This window comes from Calliopsis andreniformis, chromosome 5, assembly GCF_051401765.1.
Source record: "Calliopsis andreniformis isolate RMS-2024a chromosome 5, iyCalAndr_principal, whole genome shotgun sequence".
Lineage (NCBI taxonomy): Eukaryota > Metazoa > Arthropoda > Insecta > Hymenoptera > Andrenidae > Calliopsis > Calliopsis andreniformis.
Window position 1 is genome coordinate 5889179 of NC_135066.1, and position 15534 is coordinate 5904712.

The 15534-nt window shown below is 41.9% G+C and overlaps 1 protein-coding gene across 6 annotated transcripts in view; it reads left to right on the forward strand.

The window, feature by feature from the left end:
* The window catches only part of Mtd (TLD domain-containing protein mustard), a 174501-nt gene that overhangs the window by 80608 nt on the left and 78359 nt on the right, over positions 1-15534 (forward strand). For 4 of the 6 annotated variants that reach the window (XM_076378268.1, XM_076378270.1, XM_076378271.1 and 1 more), the window contains exon 1: positions 7696-8403. The exons of 1 other annotated variant lie outside the window; for it this stretch is intronic. In XM_076378268.1, the coding sequence (XP_076234383.1) occupies positions 7829-8403 (575 nt within the window). In that variant the 5' untranslated portion in view covers positions 7696-7828. Of the gene's footprint in view, positions 1-7695; positions 8404-15534 lie in introns of those variants that run through there. One more of the 6 variants, XM_076378274.1, reaches the window with a different exon arrangement.

A 15534-nucleotide genomic window follows, 5' to 3' on the forward strand; every position in this document is an offset into this window, starting at 1 on the left:
AAATTCGTTTCATGGGCTTATCGCCAGAAATTCACACACGAGGCATCGATCTCGTTCCGAGAAATCTCTCGTGAAACACGTGATACTTGTTCTGGCGAAACAGAAGAGAAACGCGAGTAAACACTGATTAGAAGATCGATAGATAATACAGAATTGTACGAGAATCCACGAAACGATCGAGGTGTTCGAAAGACAGCAGGCTTCTACACGTGTTCCCTGATAAGAGACTCTGTGCACTGTCAGAAGCTCTGACAGGAGTTTTATGGCACCGCTGCATAATGGAATTTCTGAAAATTGTGTCTTTTCAGGGAATATAGTCTGCATTTCTTTCTTGTTTTTGAGTAAAAGAATTTTGTACGTTTCATGAGTCTTTGCTTTTAGACTTGCAGATTTATTTTAATTTTTCGTGGATTCTTTCCTCTTCAGGTGGAACTGTCTCTTGGTTTGTGTGAATATCTAATATTTCTTGAAAAAAGAAGGGTTCAGAATATATAGAGTGTTGGACGACAGATGCCAGAATCTTTAAGGGCTGATTCTACACGCTAAACTACGATAAGAATTGAGAATAATGAAAATGTGTTTGAGGTTTCCTTTCAGAGTTATTCACTCTCGAGAAAATGCATCAAATACGCGTGAAATCTGCCTGACTCGAGACAGTAGAATAAATCCAAGTCAGACAAGCCTTAAACACAGTCTTATTATTCTTCATTTTTTCCTACTTTTACGATGTACAATCACCTCTTCAAATTTCTGACCTCTGTTATCGAACACTCTGTATATCTACAATTTTTATTTCCTTTTTTTTTATTTTTTTTTTTGTTGAATAAAAAAACATATGTTTACAAACAGTATAACTCTGTTCTCGATTGTAATGAAGAATTGATCTCAACAAAGTGTAACATCTCTCAGTTTCTTTTATCTAAAAAAATTCAGATAAACAGTAGAAGTACTCTAATTAAACATGGAGTATTATCGTCAGCTGAGATTAGTAAACACCGAGTTCACAGCACGCAGTGATAACCTCTTGAACCAGAGGGTGTTCACACTACTTCAGATAGAAACAACATCAACTATCGTGCATATTTCAAGGAACGATTACACAGCAATGGGCTCGAGGAAACAGTCGCGCGACAAGTCTTTTCTTCATCCCATTGAAACACCTCCAATCCAGAGTGAAAGTTGCACGCCATTTTGGTCAAACAAAACGCTCGGTTTCTGTCCCTCAACCTAATAATTATCTTGTCGCGGCTGCTTTCTGTGATCCAGAAAATTTCGGGTTGCATGTTACACGATATTGAGAGTCAATGGAGTCTTCGATATGATTTCTCGTTTCGCTGGGAATCACCGTGACTTAACCAGTGATTTCGATAATCGTTAAGGCCATTCTCAAGAAACGTGAAAATAAATATAACGATGCAGGGAGTCAATTATGAATTCCTTGAGAAATAAGTAAAAAATGAATTACCATAGCGTCTCAAAGAAATATCTCTCTTCTAAAATTTAATTTTTCACCCACGTTGACCCCTTCTCCCGAACACTAAGAAATTAAATTTCATGGAATTGCTCGAATACTAAACCCCTTCACCTACAATTTTCCTTCTTAATATAATCACCCTCGCTACGATTATCCTCAAACTGCCAACCACAGGACTCCCATTAAGCGAGCATAGACCTCTCACGCGAAGATGCGTGATCGGTTACTTGCGAAAGATCCTCATCGCGCGTTATCGCGTAATCGGCAGCGAAGATATTCTAAAAAGTGCACGAGTCAGACACGTTGAAATAGGTGAGGGGGTTAATCATGTTTCGACCCCTCAGTGTGTCATAAACTTCTACCATTCCCCGAGTCTCCTAAAAAGCATGAAGCTTAACCACCCACGCTCTTCGCCCGCTTCCTCCCTCCCCCAGACACTGCACCCCGACATTCGCATTCGAAACGTCCACAGTCGATCAACCATGCCGTGAACGGGGAACGAATTCACCCGATTGACGGATGCACGATATTTGTCTGCCGTAACACGTGTCCTGAATTTCGTTTCGCGTTCCCCATGTTGACGATTCTGTTCAAACTACCAACGAGTCTCCGACCACCTCCATTCCCTCAACTCCTTGCTCCTAGTCTTTTTCTGTTTTACAGCCTTTAACCGAGATAGAGGGCAACGTGGGGATGTATTCATTCTCGTACGATCATAGTCAACCGCGAGTAGAAGGAAAGAAATAGCCAACTGTGTCTCTTGTTCGAGGTAGAAAAGACAGACTCGTTTACGACCCCAGTAGCCCAACCATAAACCTGTCCCCTGGGTACCTGAGGTCGGCGATAAGCGACAGACTGATAAGGCTCTCTGATAGAGAACGTCTCTTTAACGCGCGAAATTATTCCATCAGACTGCTGGGCATGTCGAGGTGATCCTCAGCTAGGTCTGCTTAGAATTTTGCTATGCTTCGAAGGCCCGATTACGGATTCTGTGTGATCCTGTCATGGGGCGTCGGCGTGATGGAAACGTTGTTTCGCTTGGAGTACTGAGATTATGGTGATTGCTAGTTTAAAGAAGATGAGAGTGTTTAGGGAGATTGTGGGAGCTGCTTCGTTGCACTTTTATTGGAAACAGCGGAGGCTGGAATTGGGATTAAGTGGAATAGGCCTGTGAGACACAGACGCGAGTGGCGCTAAGAGACTGCTTCTGGAGGTTCGCCGCTACTGTGGGATCTACCTTGAGCTTCTTTATCGTGGTTTAGTATTGACTTCGTAATATTTGCTGTAGACTGTGCAAACATTAGTTACTGATATTTCTGTTCTTAGATTCATGTTCGTAGAACTTTTTACACTATTTGAGATTTTTAATAATAGGAGAGTTGCTTCTTGTGGTATTTCAATGGTTTCTAAATTTCTAAAACTATCGAACTCTTTAATCGACGATCTTTTTTGAGATACTACAGTCTACTCAAAGCCACTTTATTTTTATTATTTTCCTTACATTATTAATTTTTATTATTTCCCTAAATCACTCCAGACATTTTCATGAATCTTCCCAGTTTTATATTAAGACTAATTACGACATAATGTCTCTGAAATTCCACCGAAACTTCTCACAAAAACCTCTCCACGTTTGGTTCCCCTCCCCAGAACCTCAGCTGCATTTATCTCTCCCAAGATTCCGCCTTCCACCATCCGGTGCGACAGCTCGATTCGATTATGCAATCAGCGGTATTAAGCGTTTGACTCGGGACCACGTCGAGATACCCTTTTTTATCCCGATATAAATTTGACCCACTTCCTCTAGAGACAACAGAGCGATCCCTCTAATTTTCGCCAATAGGCAGTTGCCAGACGGGGGGAACTGGGCCGCCTGCGTTTTAGCCGAGACGAAGAGGCTGCTGAGTTTACGAGTAACCCATGCATTTTCGAGCGATTCCTGGCTGACGGAAATTAGCGGTTCGTTGGACCGTGCGCGTTTTTATCCTGCTGCCACGGAGCGCAGAAGTTCGCTTAGCTGAGACTCGCAAACATAGTCCGCTGCCTAGAGAGAGGCTAATTGGCTGAATCGAATTAAGACCCGGTATTTTCATCGCTGCAATTCTCTAATTGGGCGCGGACGAATTGACCAATTGCTTCCACCGGTTTGCACGTCGCTGCTATAACCCCGAGCATTTGCCAGTGGAGCGTGATGCGCACCGTTTCTTTAGGGGAGTCTCAGGTCTCAGGTCTCAGAGTTTTTCGTTGGTCCTATTTTTTCTTCTTTCATTTTTCCTGAGGATTCTTATCGAAGGATAAATTAAATTACAGGAAATTTATTTTTGTAGCTGAAGAGGTTTCGCAAGATAGATTTATTAAATACTGATGTCGGTGACAGTCTTAAGGATTAATTGAAATGTGTCTCAAGGACGCTTGAAAAAGAATTGAGAAGGCTGGTATAAAAAATGGGAGTACTTGCTATAAATTACGTGGCTACAAAATTGAGACAAAGTTACTTCATTTAAAATTGAGATCACGGTGCATGCGATTAACTCGTTAATTTGAAATAAAGATTTAATTTGAAAGTGGTCTCGAGATGTCCTTGGGGGCAGAGAAGTTGGTAGCCTTTATCCATTTAAAAATTTCGAACACCGTTGCATTTTGCTGACTGCATCAGAAACGTAACTGCTCGCGCCAAGGTAAACAATGTTTCGTAAGCGATAATGCTTAGACGATGTTAAGATTGCGATCGGCAAGTGGAGTGGTTGAGCCGAGTCACTAAACTCAATTAATGCTACGTGCTCGACACAATTGGGGGATCTCAGAGCAATTTGATGCAGCGTGTCAGATAGCAGGGGTGAGCAGAAAATATACATCCAGTAGAGTAATATTTTTTATCGAATAATCTACTGAATAAAACACGAGCAGGGTCTGAAACACGCGAATACAAACTGCAAAAAAAATTAGAAATTCAAATTAAATAAATTCACGAGTCAGACACTAATTTTGAGAGTGACGATTGCTCTATTATTTAACTATGTCAAAGTTAAATTTCATCCCCTCTATCAAACACTTGTCACACACTCATTTTCTAGCTCCCCAGTTATCATTTTTAACAGAAACTAAGTCCTCAGATAATTCCAAGATTCCAACAAAGCTGACTTGCTTTATTCTTCTTCTCAGAGAACCCTCCCAAAAATGATTATTCCAGATTTGATAATTATTACGTCAATTTTCCTAGTATTAACAAGCGATCGCGTTCCGAACAAAACAGACGGAGCTAAGAAGCGAGCAAACGAGGCTGGGTGATTCGTCGAGTCAAGATCAAACAACTGGGGACCGCGTTAGATGGCGGTATTAAACGAAGCTGATTATGAAATGAGTTACGATCGTTATGTAGTTCGAAAGGTGTTTTGTCGCGATAACTTCCTGTATTTTCGCCTCGAGCATCAACTATTGTTTGCACTATGCAGTCTGCCTATGGAGGAGCTAATCTAAGAGGCGTTCGTGGTGTGTTTGTCAGCATTATCAATGAGAAACCTCGACGCCACTCGAGATACGCGCACAAGTGTGACCGACAAAACGTTGCTTTCCTCTGCAATCGCAATATTTTTGTACGACGCCTCTGCTTCGCAAAACAATATTTCAGGTCGGCTGTTCTCGGTAACACGTTTCAAAAGACTTTTGTCATTGGCCAGCCACGTGTCTCCCAGAGTTACAAAGTACGTAGTCGAACTACCAATGAGCACACTTCGCCTGGTTAATAAAGAATTTCGATGGAACAGTTTAACGATTCCGATGAAACGGGAGAGAGAGGAATATCGACGCTCGTTATGCTCGAAACTGTTTACTATTACGAGTAAACACAAGTGATACTTGTCGTCGTTATCATTCAGACACCGCTGTCTTATTCTCCTTATTGTACACATCGTTGATCTTCCATAAATGCGCGATGAGTCAAGGCGAGGAACGTTGATATTATAACTCCTGGGAATAATGATCGTTTCGGTTCGCTCATTTGCGTAAATATTTTCAGAGAACGGGAAATTAAAGGATCATCTCTTGAACGATTCAATAAGATTAATCGTATAACAAATATTAACACCTTGTTAACAGTAGAGATACTTTGTTTGGTGATAATAGATTGAACTGTTGAAGTTTCTTTGCGCAACGCTGCATTGTGTATTTAGTGTAATTATGATAAGTATCGTAAATAAAATAATGATCTGACAATTTAGTATGCAATTTTACACTGCCCACGAGCGAAGATAAAACGGATGGGTAATAAGCAGTGTATAGCAGTTACAACTCAAATGGCATGCGAACTGTTGCCAATGTGTAGGCTAAAATATTTTTAATAATGACATGGTACACGTGGCTTATACAATGTTTTATAGTGATATAGTAGCACTGAACTCTAACTTGTAGAAGTTTATTGTACGTGCATCAGAGCTTCTTCTTGCGATATTTTTCGGTCAAATCATGTTTTTCATTTTCTTTAATAAGTTTCTTCATTCCTAGGAGAATGTAGACTACGTATTATATGTATACATATATCCATCATTTGAAAGCGTTTTCTTCTTCAGTCAATGTTAAGTGGAACTAAAAGAGATATTTTTCAGGGAACTAGGAATATTTGGCACACCAAAAGAAATCGGTATAGATACTAGCGGATAATAGGAAGTTTAAAATTGAAATTTGTATATTCAGATATTAGTAACACTTGCATTGAATACTGTCTCTCATATTTATAACACTCATATACTCTAGAAAATCGCCTCTGCCCCTTTAACACATCTCTTTCTTCAGAATTCTTTAGAGAAAACTTGTTATACCTCTGCCCCTACCTTTTAAACTTTCCTCCTTTTTCTCCCCCACTGTACTCTACCCCCAGTTCTACTCTTAAACCCTCATCACCTCACAAAATCATACACCTAAATTTTAATACAAGCCCAGTAGAATAAACCTCCTCCATCCACCTATAGACTCCTTTCACAAAACTCCATTTCACCCAAAAGTCCTCCCAAAGCCAAAAATAAAAGAAGGCACACGGTAGGTGAAAAAATTGCCTCGCAGTAATACCTCGATCCCGCGCAATCATGTGGGAAAGCGAGATAAGGGGCCTATATTTAGCAAAACGACCGATATGTAAAACAACCCCAAAGTAGCTAGAACTCAGAGGAGCGTAAAATCGTGCGTGCTCGGTGCGTGTCTCTTCTCGTTGGGTACGTTGGGTCCGAAGGTGGGGGATGCGCCCGAAGAGAGACAGTCTCGGCCGAGTGCCTCGACGTGTATAAATACAAGCAGTCGGCTTGCTTCTCGCTTAGTCGCTGCGATACTCGATTCTCGGTGACGGCCCGTCGATTCAAGTGTGCACGCGCGCGCGCCTCGAAACCGATTTATCGCGACTGTCGTGTGACCGTGTCCCGCCAGATCGCTGGCAGTCGTCGCGAGGAGGAAGGGAAAAAAGTGAGAGAAAGTGCGTGGCCAGTTTCGATCCGTCTCGCGTCACGAAAACACGTCTCAGTACCGCGAAGCAGAGCTAAGAGGCTACACCTCGTCGTGCATAAGTTCCCACCGAGTCCCCTCAGAGTTGTGATGAAAAGGGCGAGAAGCGTTGGGCACAGCCGGCCACGTCGGGCCAGGCTCGATTTTCCACGGTGATCGGCCCACAGAGGAGCCCAATCGCCATCGGGAAACGGAGTCGTTCACCTGAAAGCGATCCCCACTGTGCCAGCGCCAGCGACGCTTGATAAAAGTTTCATCGTGGAAATCGCTGAACCACCCACTGTGGACTCTAGAGTGTCAACGATCGAATCTCTCATTTCTTCCCTTACTTAACCAGTGATATCGTGAACAGTGTTACGTTTCGCGAAGAGGAAGCTTCCACCTCTGGACGAAGGCAAAGGTCGAATCGGTTGACGTCGCTCGCAACTCTGTGGCAAGGGCTCGACCTGAGAGCACAAAGAAACGACCGAGGCAAAAAGAGCGCTCGGTTGGCCGGTTTCGCGCGATTCCCTGTCGGGTCAACGATCTTCTTGGGTAGTTGTACCCGGACGAGCGAGTCCAGTCGATAAGAGACGGGTCTGCGCGCGAGCTTGTTCGTGTCTCGGCGAGCACGTTTCACGGGGAGTGAAAAGGCGGTCACTCGGTACGCCGCCGTGGCTGCTTTCACCAGCGATGGAATAATGCCGATCGCGCCTTAACGGTACGCGCGACCCGTGCACCTTCCGTGTTTCCCTGCGTCGGGAAAATGATCGCAGGCTTTGGATAACCGCGGTCCCAGTGGTGCAGCAGTGGAAACAGTGATTTTCGATCGGTGCAGCAGTGGAAACAGTGCAGGATACGTTTTTATAGATCGATATTAGGCGTAGCATGGAAAGAGACATGCACATCAGCAACGAGCCGCAGAACAATGGCCACACGGCCACCAAGTACGCGTCCACGAACTCTATCCCCTCGATGATGGAGGAAGAGTCGTCCTTCGCGAGGCTGATCGCTGGCAGAAGGGACTCGAGCGCTATCTTGCGTGACAATAAGGGAAGGAGGCACAGCGTCCTCGAGGACTTGAAAGCGAGAAGGGACAGCCTGTTCCAGAGGGCTCGTCGCGGCAGCGTCGCGGAGGAGAAAGAGAATGCAAAGCAGGTGCAGAAGGACAAGAGGAGGAGCAGCGAGGGTGGACGAAGGGGATCGGTGTTCTACGTGTCCCAGGACCTGTTGGAGGAGAACCAGGAGGTGCTGGAGAACGAGAGGCTGAGGGATCTCGAGGCCAAGAAGGGGCGCAGGAAGTCGTGGCACCCTCTAGCGAAGCCGCCTAAGCTGGATCGCAAGAGGCGGAAGGGCATCGCTGGTGTCCCGACGGAAGTTGGCAGCACTGAGGGTCTCTACACGCAGGCGAGGCAGAAGAGGCCCTCCTGGTGGAATATATTCGTTCCTGATTCTGTTACCAGGTATTTTAGGACATCTTTTATTGCTACTGTCATGCGCCTGGGAAATCCAGAATAGGTGGGATCGATGTGGGTTCTCTCGGAGCCGATGCTCGCGTTTGAATCGCGGTTTCAGGTCGAGAGGTTTTGCTTTTGTTTCGAGGTAACTGGATTTCGCTTGGACGCGTATTTGTGGCGAATCGAGACGCCATTGCTCTTGATTCCTGATCGGGGACTGGCTATTTTTCACGACGTTGGGCCCGCGACCGGTTTTGGCCGACGTTTCCTGGGAGAGACAATGGCTTTGTTTATGAACAGTGCTTAGGGTGGGAATAATGTACAAGGTGGTCTGTACAGTGGTGTGTAATGAACAAAAGATGATTTTGTGAGGAAAACTGAATGAAAAGAGGAGAATATAATGCTTTGTTTAAGGATTAGGTTTTAAGGGCATTTATTTTAAAAATCTGAAGAATGTGGTTGCACTTTTAGGGGTGTGCCTACTTTAAGAATATTTTTCTTGAAATTTACTGGAAACATTTTGTTCAAGATTTAGGTATTTATTTATATTTATATACTTTTAAATTAAAGTATTCTCAGAGAATAAAATTGTAGTATATCAAAGAAACCTAGGCACAATGAAACTACTATAACTTGTAGGTAATAATTTGATAAACCTTGGTCATCTGTCACTCTGAATCAGAGTCTACTGTTGCATGAATGTGAAATGAGGAAAATATTCAATGGGACAAGATGTTTATTTTCTATAGATTTTATTGCATTATCCTAGAAATTGAACGTAAACTAGTTGGATAGATAGTAAACTACAGTTATAGGTAGTTAATCATGTTTATCAACACCATGTTTATCAATAAAAGTTAAATGCACGTATAAGTGATACATTTTCAGAATCCGGTTTCTCGAAACCGAAGCTTCGTATTAACAAAGTTTATTCCTCAGTTTCGGTTTAGATTTTCATGGAAAATCATCCTTTGATCGATTACACTACCTTTTGTGAGACACCTTAATATGTCAAACGCCTATGTGGTTTCAAAATTCCAATATTCTGTAGAGAAACGTACTCTACTCAAGCGTAGTCCTCTTGGACTTAATCGTAGTATGAGCATTTAAGGTTATTCTGTATTATCCTTTACCTTTCTGAAAAATTTGAAGATTTGAAATTTCGGATGAGTAAAAATTTATAATATTTGAATATTGAAAAATTTGAAATTTTGAATATTTGAAAATTTGAAAATTTGAAAATTTGAAAATTTGAAAATTTAAATATTTGAATATTTGAATATTTGAATATTTGAATATTTGAATATTTGAAAATTTGAAAATTTGAAAATTTGAATATTTGAATATTTGAAAATTTGAAAATTTGAATATTTGAATATTTGAATATTTGAAAATTTGAATATTTGAAAATTCGAATATTTGAATATTTGAAAATTATATCTCCACTTCAGCAAACTAGACCGCTAAAAAATGCATTCACGAAGCGTTTCTATCGATGCAACACGTTTCCCAGCAAAAAGGCAACTGTGCTTATTATTATTTGCACCGCAACGAAATTGTATTTGATTCTAGAGAGAAAGATCGCGAAGCAGCTGCACTTAGCAAATATTTAGACAAGTCGACGTTTGAAGTCATAATCCAGCCGAGTAATCGCGTCGTTCTGTCGGAGACAGTTGTATTACCATCCGCGATAACAGCTAAATGAGGTGCACGACACTTTTCGCCAACCGAATTCTCGTCCCATATTTATATTACGCAGTCGTGCGAAAAGCACCACGCGTTAAAAACATCGACGCACTTGTCCTCGCGGTTACATCTTTTTTCCATGAACGATGATGTCACGTGAACACGGCCAAAGCTCTTGTATCATACGTTCGTAACTGGAATCGAAGCGATTTTCTCTTCCCGACTCTCTGAAAAGTAAAAGTACTTTCTTCAGTTTATCGGTGGATCTCGTTGCCAGCACGAAAATCATGGACAAGACGGAAGGGAACGTTTCCCCTGATTTACGACGCGCTATCGATCTTCGATGCATGGCGTTTCTTCAGAGCCGAGAATTCACGCCAAGTTCCCTGGCTCCCTTGATTTCTCCGAGTTTTCTGTCACGGAAGTTGGACGTCGCGATTCCACTTCCGTTTACCATTCTTCTGCGTCTTTCGAGGCGCTTTAATCAAGCGTGAGAGACCAGCTTGTCAATAAAAGTCAAACGCTGTTTTGGTTGAATTCGTTTCAGCATCTGTTCCCTTTAGCCTTGCTCGATTTTATGCATTTCTTCTAATCGTTTATTATTTAAGGGCTTTACACAAAGATCGGTGACAGTCAAAGTTTGAAGTTTATTATATTTAGAATGTGTTATTTTCACTAGGTAGGAAAGTACGAGATGAATGTGAGAATTAGATGTGTTATCAGCTGACTGTTTATCGTTTTAATCCTAAGATTAAATGCTCGATTTCCAATCTTAGCTTCCTAGATCGATTCTCATCAGTGACATCGTTGGATGGTTATCGACAGCGACGCAATAACGATGTTTCGATTCTTCAGTTTCCATAACAAAAGTAACCTTGACCCTTGATTGTTCTGTAGATTTTTTATAAACAATGTGTTTATTGTTGGTCCGAGTTGAGCTGTGGCTTCGTTCTAAATTCGATGGTTTAGAGAGAAATAGGTCTGCAGAACTTCACAATAAAACCTTTTTAATCGACGAATATCGGTGATCAAAAATAGAACAGATTTTTTAGTTTCAGTTAATTGGGATGGGGAAACAGTTACAAACTAATTTTTAAGTGGTACATCTTTTTTTATGGATTAGATCGATTATCGTAAGGATAAGTTGCAAATAATATAGAAGAAGGTTTAAAAGTTGCCTCGACGCAGCGCAAAAACGAAAGACGAAGTAAAAGTTAGACAGAAAAGAAGCAAATAGCTACATAAATGGCTATTTTAAGACGCTCGACCGGTTTTCGCGTGTCAGGAGAGATCCCGATGAATTCCTTCCTCTTCATCTTTTGTTTTCATCGGTTTCGAGCTTAATCTTTGAGCTTCTGTTATCAATTCACCTCACTCCAGATAAGAAAGATTTCAAATCATTCGCAGAAGTTTCCAAAGAAGATCGAATTTCATTATCAACAAAGAATCTAAACTATCCCCCTACTTTACCATTCCAGCAACAAAATCGCTGAAGCCATAAAAAAAGAATGGAGAAAAAATCGGTGTCGTAAAAGGTTTAGCTCCCAGGAAAAAGTGATTCGATTGAGGGGAACGTTTCTCCCAATGAATTCGAAATTTGCATGAAATCCCGTGAGTCTAGACGAACGTCTTTCTCGAGTCATAAAATCGACTAGATGCCACAAAATTCGCGAAGAAACGTTCGAGTATCAATAGTTTAGGATCGAGTTGCTACCAGTTGAAAGGAAGGAAAAAGGAGGAAGGGAGAGGCTCAGGAGGCAGAAAAAACCCTACGTGGTCGGATTGCCAAGGCGAAACGAGTCCCCCAATTTTTCAGAGAGGAAGTGAAAGGTTGCGGGATCGACCCAATTTCCTTGGTAAATTTTCCTCGTCAGCGGAAAAAAAGAAGGGAAGCCTTGGTCATCCAAGCGGAGATATCTTTTTTCGACTGTAGGATTACAATACGCTCTCTGGACACAAAAGCTGGGAACTCTCGTGAATCGTTTAACAGTGTCTTCCCTCTTCTTCGAAAGACGCGGGTAATTCTACCGTGACTCGCAATTGGTCTTCAGCATCGCATTTTTAGGTCCCTTTTTTTCACGAAAGTAAGATAGAAAGAGGAGTTGCTCCGCGACACAGAGAAATATGTATATCTTTGTACTACTCTGATATTCTGCTCGTAGAATTCATTCCAGGGAGTCGAAGGAAGTCAGAAACCGTGCACAAATTGTGAAATAAATTTTAGACTGTTCTATAAAGTAGTAGCAAGACGAGTCATCACAATATACACTTCTTTTTAAAATTCTAAAAGTGATATCTTTGCAAATCTCTAGTCAAATAGCACTATACCTAATATGTCATGATTCTCCAATTTTTCAGTACTGCAATTTTAATCCTTTATCTAATATTATCTAATCCTTATTCATATTCAATAGCTACCTACATCTACCTAAACAAGATAGTCGCTCATATTCAATTGACCCAGGACTAAAACTATTAAACGCATACCCTCCTCTTTCTCATAATCTCTCCCTGAAACTTTGTCAGAAGTAATAAGAAAAGTCCACAAGTTCTCTCCCCCCTCTATCGTTTCGTTTCCCGACGAAAGAGTTTGTCAGATTCGCAGCACGTCCACGCGAGTCAACTCGAAGGCGAGTTCCTCCGTGCCCAAAGGACCGCAGAGGGTATCGCGTTCGAGAAAAGTTTCGCTGCGCTATAGCATCGCGGGAATTTCTTCCTGTTGGTCCACAGTCGGCGTTGAACAGAGTTGGCACTTCCCAGCGACTCGCAGTCGCGTGCCGCGCGTGTTTTCGACTCTCGTTCGTTTCGAAACAACCCCCTTATTCCCTCTGTCGCGCTCTCTCAAACGATTTTCAGAGAAGTGATTACTTCCACTGTTTCTGTCCCGTTCCTCGCGAAGTTTAAGATCCTTGTTACGCGAAACGCGAATGCCACTCTAACGAGCGCCAATTAGGTTGCAAGGGAACAGTTTAACGAATTTTACTTGGAAATCTCTCGCGTCAAGCTCGAGCACCTTCGAGAACACTGTCCTCGCTCTCTTCGAGAATACCTCGCGGGAAAGCTTGCATTCGATATTCTAGTTTATATTTTTACTCTGAATTCTTGACTTAAAAGTGTAATAATATCTTCTTGGCGAATGGAGTTGGCATAACATTCCGCGAAGACTGCAGTTTGAGAGAAGAGGAAGGCTTTCGCCGAGCTTTGATTCCTGTTATCGCGACGATTTCCAGTGTACAGTTTTTCTGTTTACACCCCCTTTTCAGCTCGAAGCTTCGGATTGAAATTTGAATGAAACAGTCCGCGGTAAAAAAATGCTCGTTCACCGAGGGACAGAAATAAATGTCGCGAGCGAGGCGTCGCGATGAGATGAAACGCAAATAAATGCATCGCGCGTTTCTGCAGCGTACTGTTGTTTACGCATACGAAAGGCGCGCGAAGGGAAGCTGGCGTTAGAAACAGATGTCGCGTATGAGACCAATTTGAAATGTCTGTGTCGGTTGCGTAATTTGCAAACTTCTCATTGGCAACGACGAAACATTAAATAGCGTCGCGTAATTTATCGCGTACAATGCGCTGAAATAAATTGCCACTAACGAAATCGACTGTTAAGGGGATTCTCGAGTCCAAAGATCGCAAAAGGCGGACTTTTTTGAGAATTTTTTCCAAAGATACCACGAGACTTTTTAAGACGAGGTTTTCGCTCACTTCTTTATTCGCGTTTACAGAATATTCAAGAATTTTTTTAATACACAATAATAAACATTACAGAAGTTATATAATGATATTTTGCATAGGCTGTTTCGATAAATGGGTCTCGATGGCTGACATTATTGCGACTATTCTACTCATTCTTTCATTTTTCAAAAAGGTTTGCTTCTTATCCTCACGACTAGAAGACCTCCTTAAGGATCCAATAGAAGTCGTGGAAAAAGTATTCCGTTAATTGTTTATTCGCTTATTTAGTTTTCACTGCGAATTAATCGCGAATCGATGCGATCGAAGTGTCTCATTAAGCATCGTTGAATCGAAACCGCACGTACCTGACGTCAAAAAGTTTAACGAAGAAAAACGCGGCACAGCGCGACCCGCTGCGATAGCAGACGCTTGTTGAATTACAAAACACGATAAGCCCTGGTAGCAGCGTGCACGATGCATTATAATAAAAATTGCAAGTCGTTGCCGATGAGCAGAGTCAGCGCAAACAAAGAGCTTCGTTGAATAGTCTTTTTATGAGTCGTGCCTCCTGGCAAGTCGAAATTTTCTGCGTGAACTCGAATGCTGAGTGCTTTTAACCGATTGCGTTACTCGTTCTTCATCGTTTGTGTCTTTTTTTGCGGAGGAGAATACACAATCTCGTCGCAATGAAAATACGTTATTTTCTGGCGAGTGAACATGTATATTATTGCAAGGAAAAGTTCGTGTGCCTGTATAATCGTTTACTGAGAGGTGACGTGTATATACGTCGGAACAAAATAACACTGTGTTTACGTAGAATGTTAATTTTTGATGAATGAACGAGTACGTCATTGCGAAGACACGCTCTTGTAGCTATATAATTGTTCATTGAGAGATGACGTATATATACGTCAGAGTAAAATAAAAAATAACCCAGAATAAAAATGCTCAGTTTGCGAACAAGGTACCTGTAAATCTTGAAACAGAGATTCAATTGATATAATGAGTAATTTCTTATTCACTGACGTATATGTTCGTCGTACTTTAATGGTGTCCTATTTACAAGTAACATATAGATTCGACTTAAAAAATACAATTCTTTCTCACCAAGATAATTATTCCCCATGACGTATATACTCGTCTCAGTAACCAGTTCAAATATTCCATTGTCTATGTCTATCCACGTACCAAAAAAAGTGACGCTAACCTGCAAAACTATCACGGAAATCCCACGCAAAGTAGAACACAAAAGGTACAAGAGCGTATATATACGTCACAAGAAAAAACATTCACCTCGAGTCTAACAGTATCCTAATTATACCCAACTAATTTGCATCTCTGAAGAAAGATGCGTTCATCCGCAGGAAGTGACGTTCGTACGCGAAACGCTTTCGCATACACGCCCCAAACGAGTCAACGAAGCAACGTGCAGGTGCACAGCCTGCAAGAAAGCGATGCACGCATGCAGGCCCTGAGAAAGTGACACTCATTCCCAAAGGGCGTGTGTGTGCGCTCTGAGAAAGTGACGTGCACCTGTGCGCGTCAGACCCCCGAGAAAGTGGAAGGCTCCCTTACGCACAGACTAATTCGCGTATCGCGTGCTGTGGACTCGCATGGACGTTCGCTATGCGCGATTAACCCCTCTGCGATGAACTCCAATTTTTTTCTGCATCACTATCAAGTGCATACAGCATGTAACAGTATTGTAATTGTGTTAGGGTCCTGAATTTCTTGATAAATAATTTTTTAATATTTGTGAGAGGTATATGAAGCATT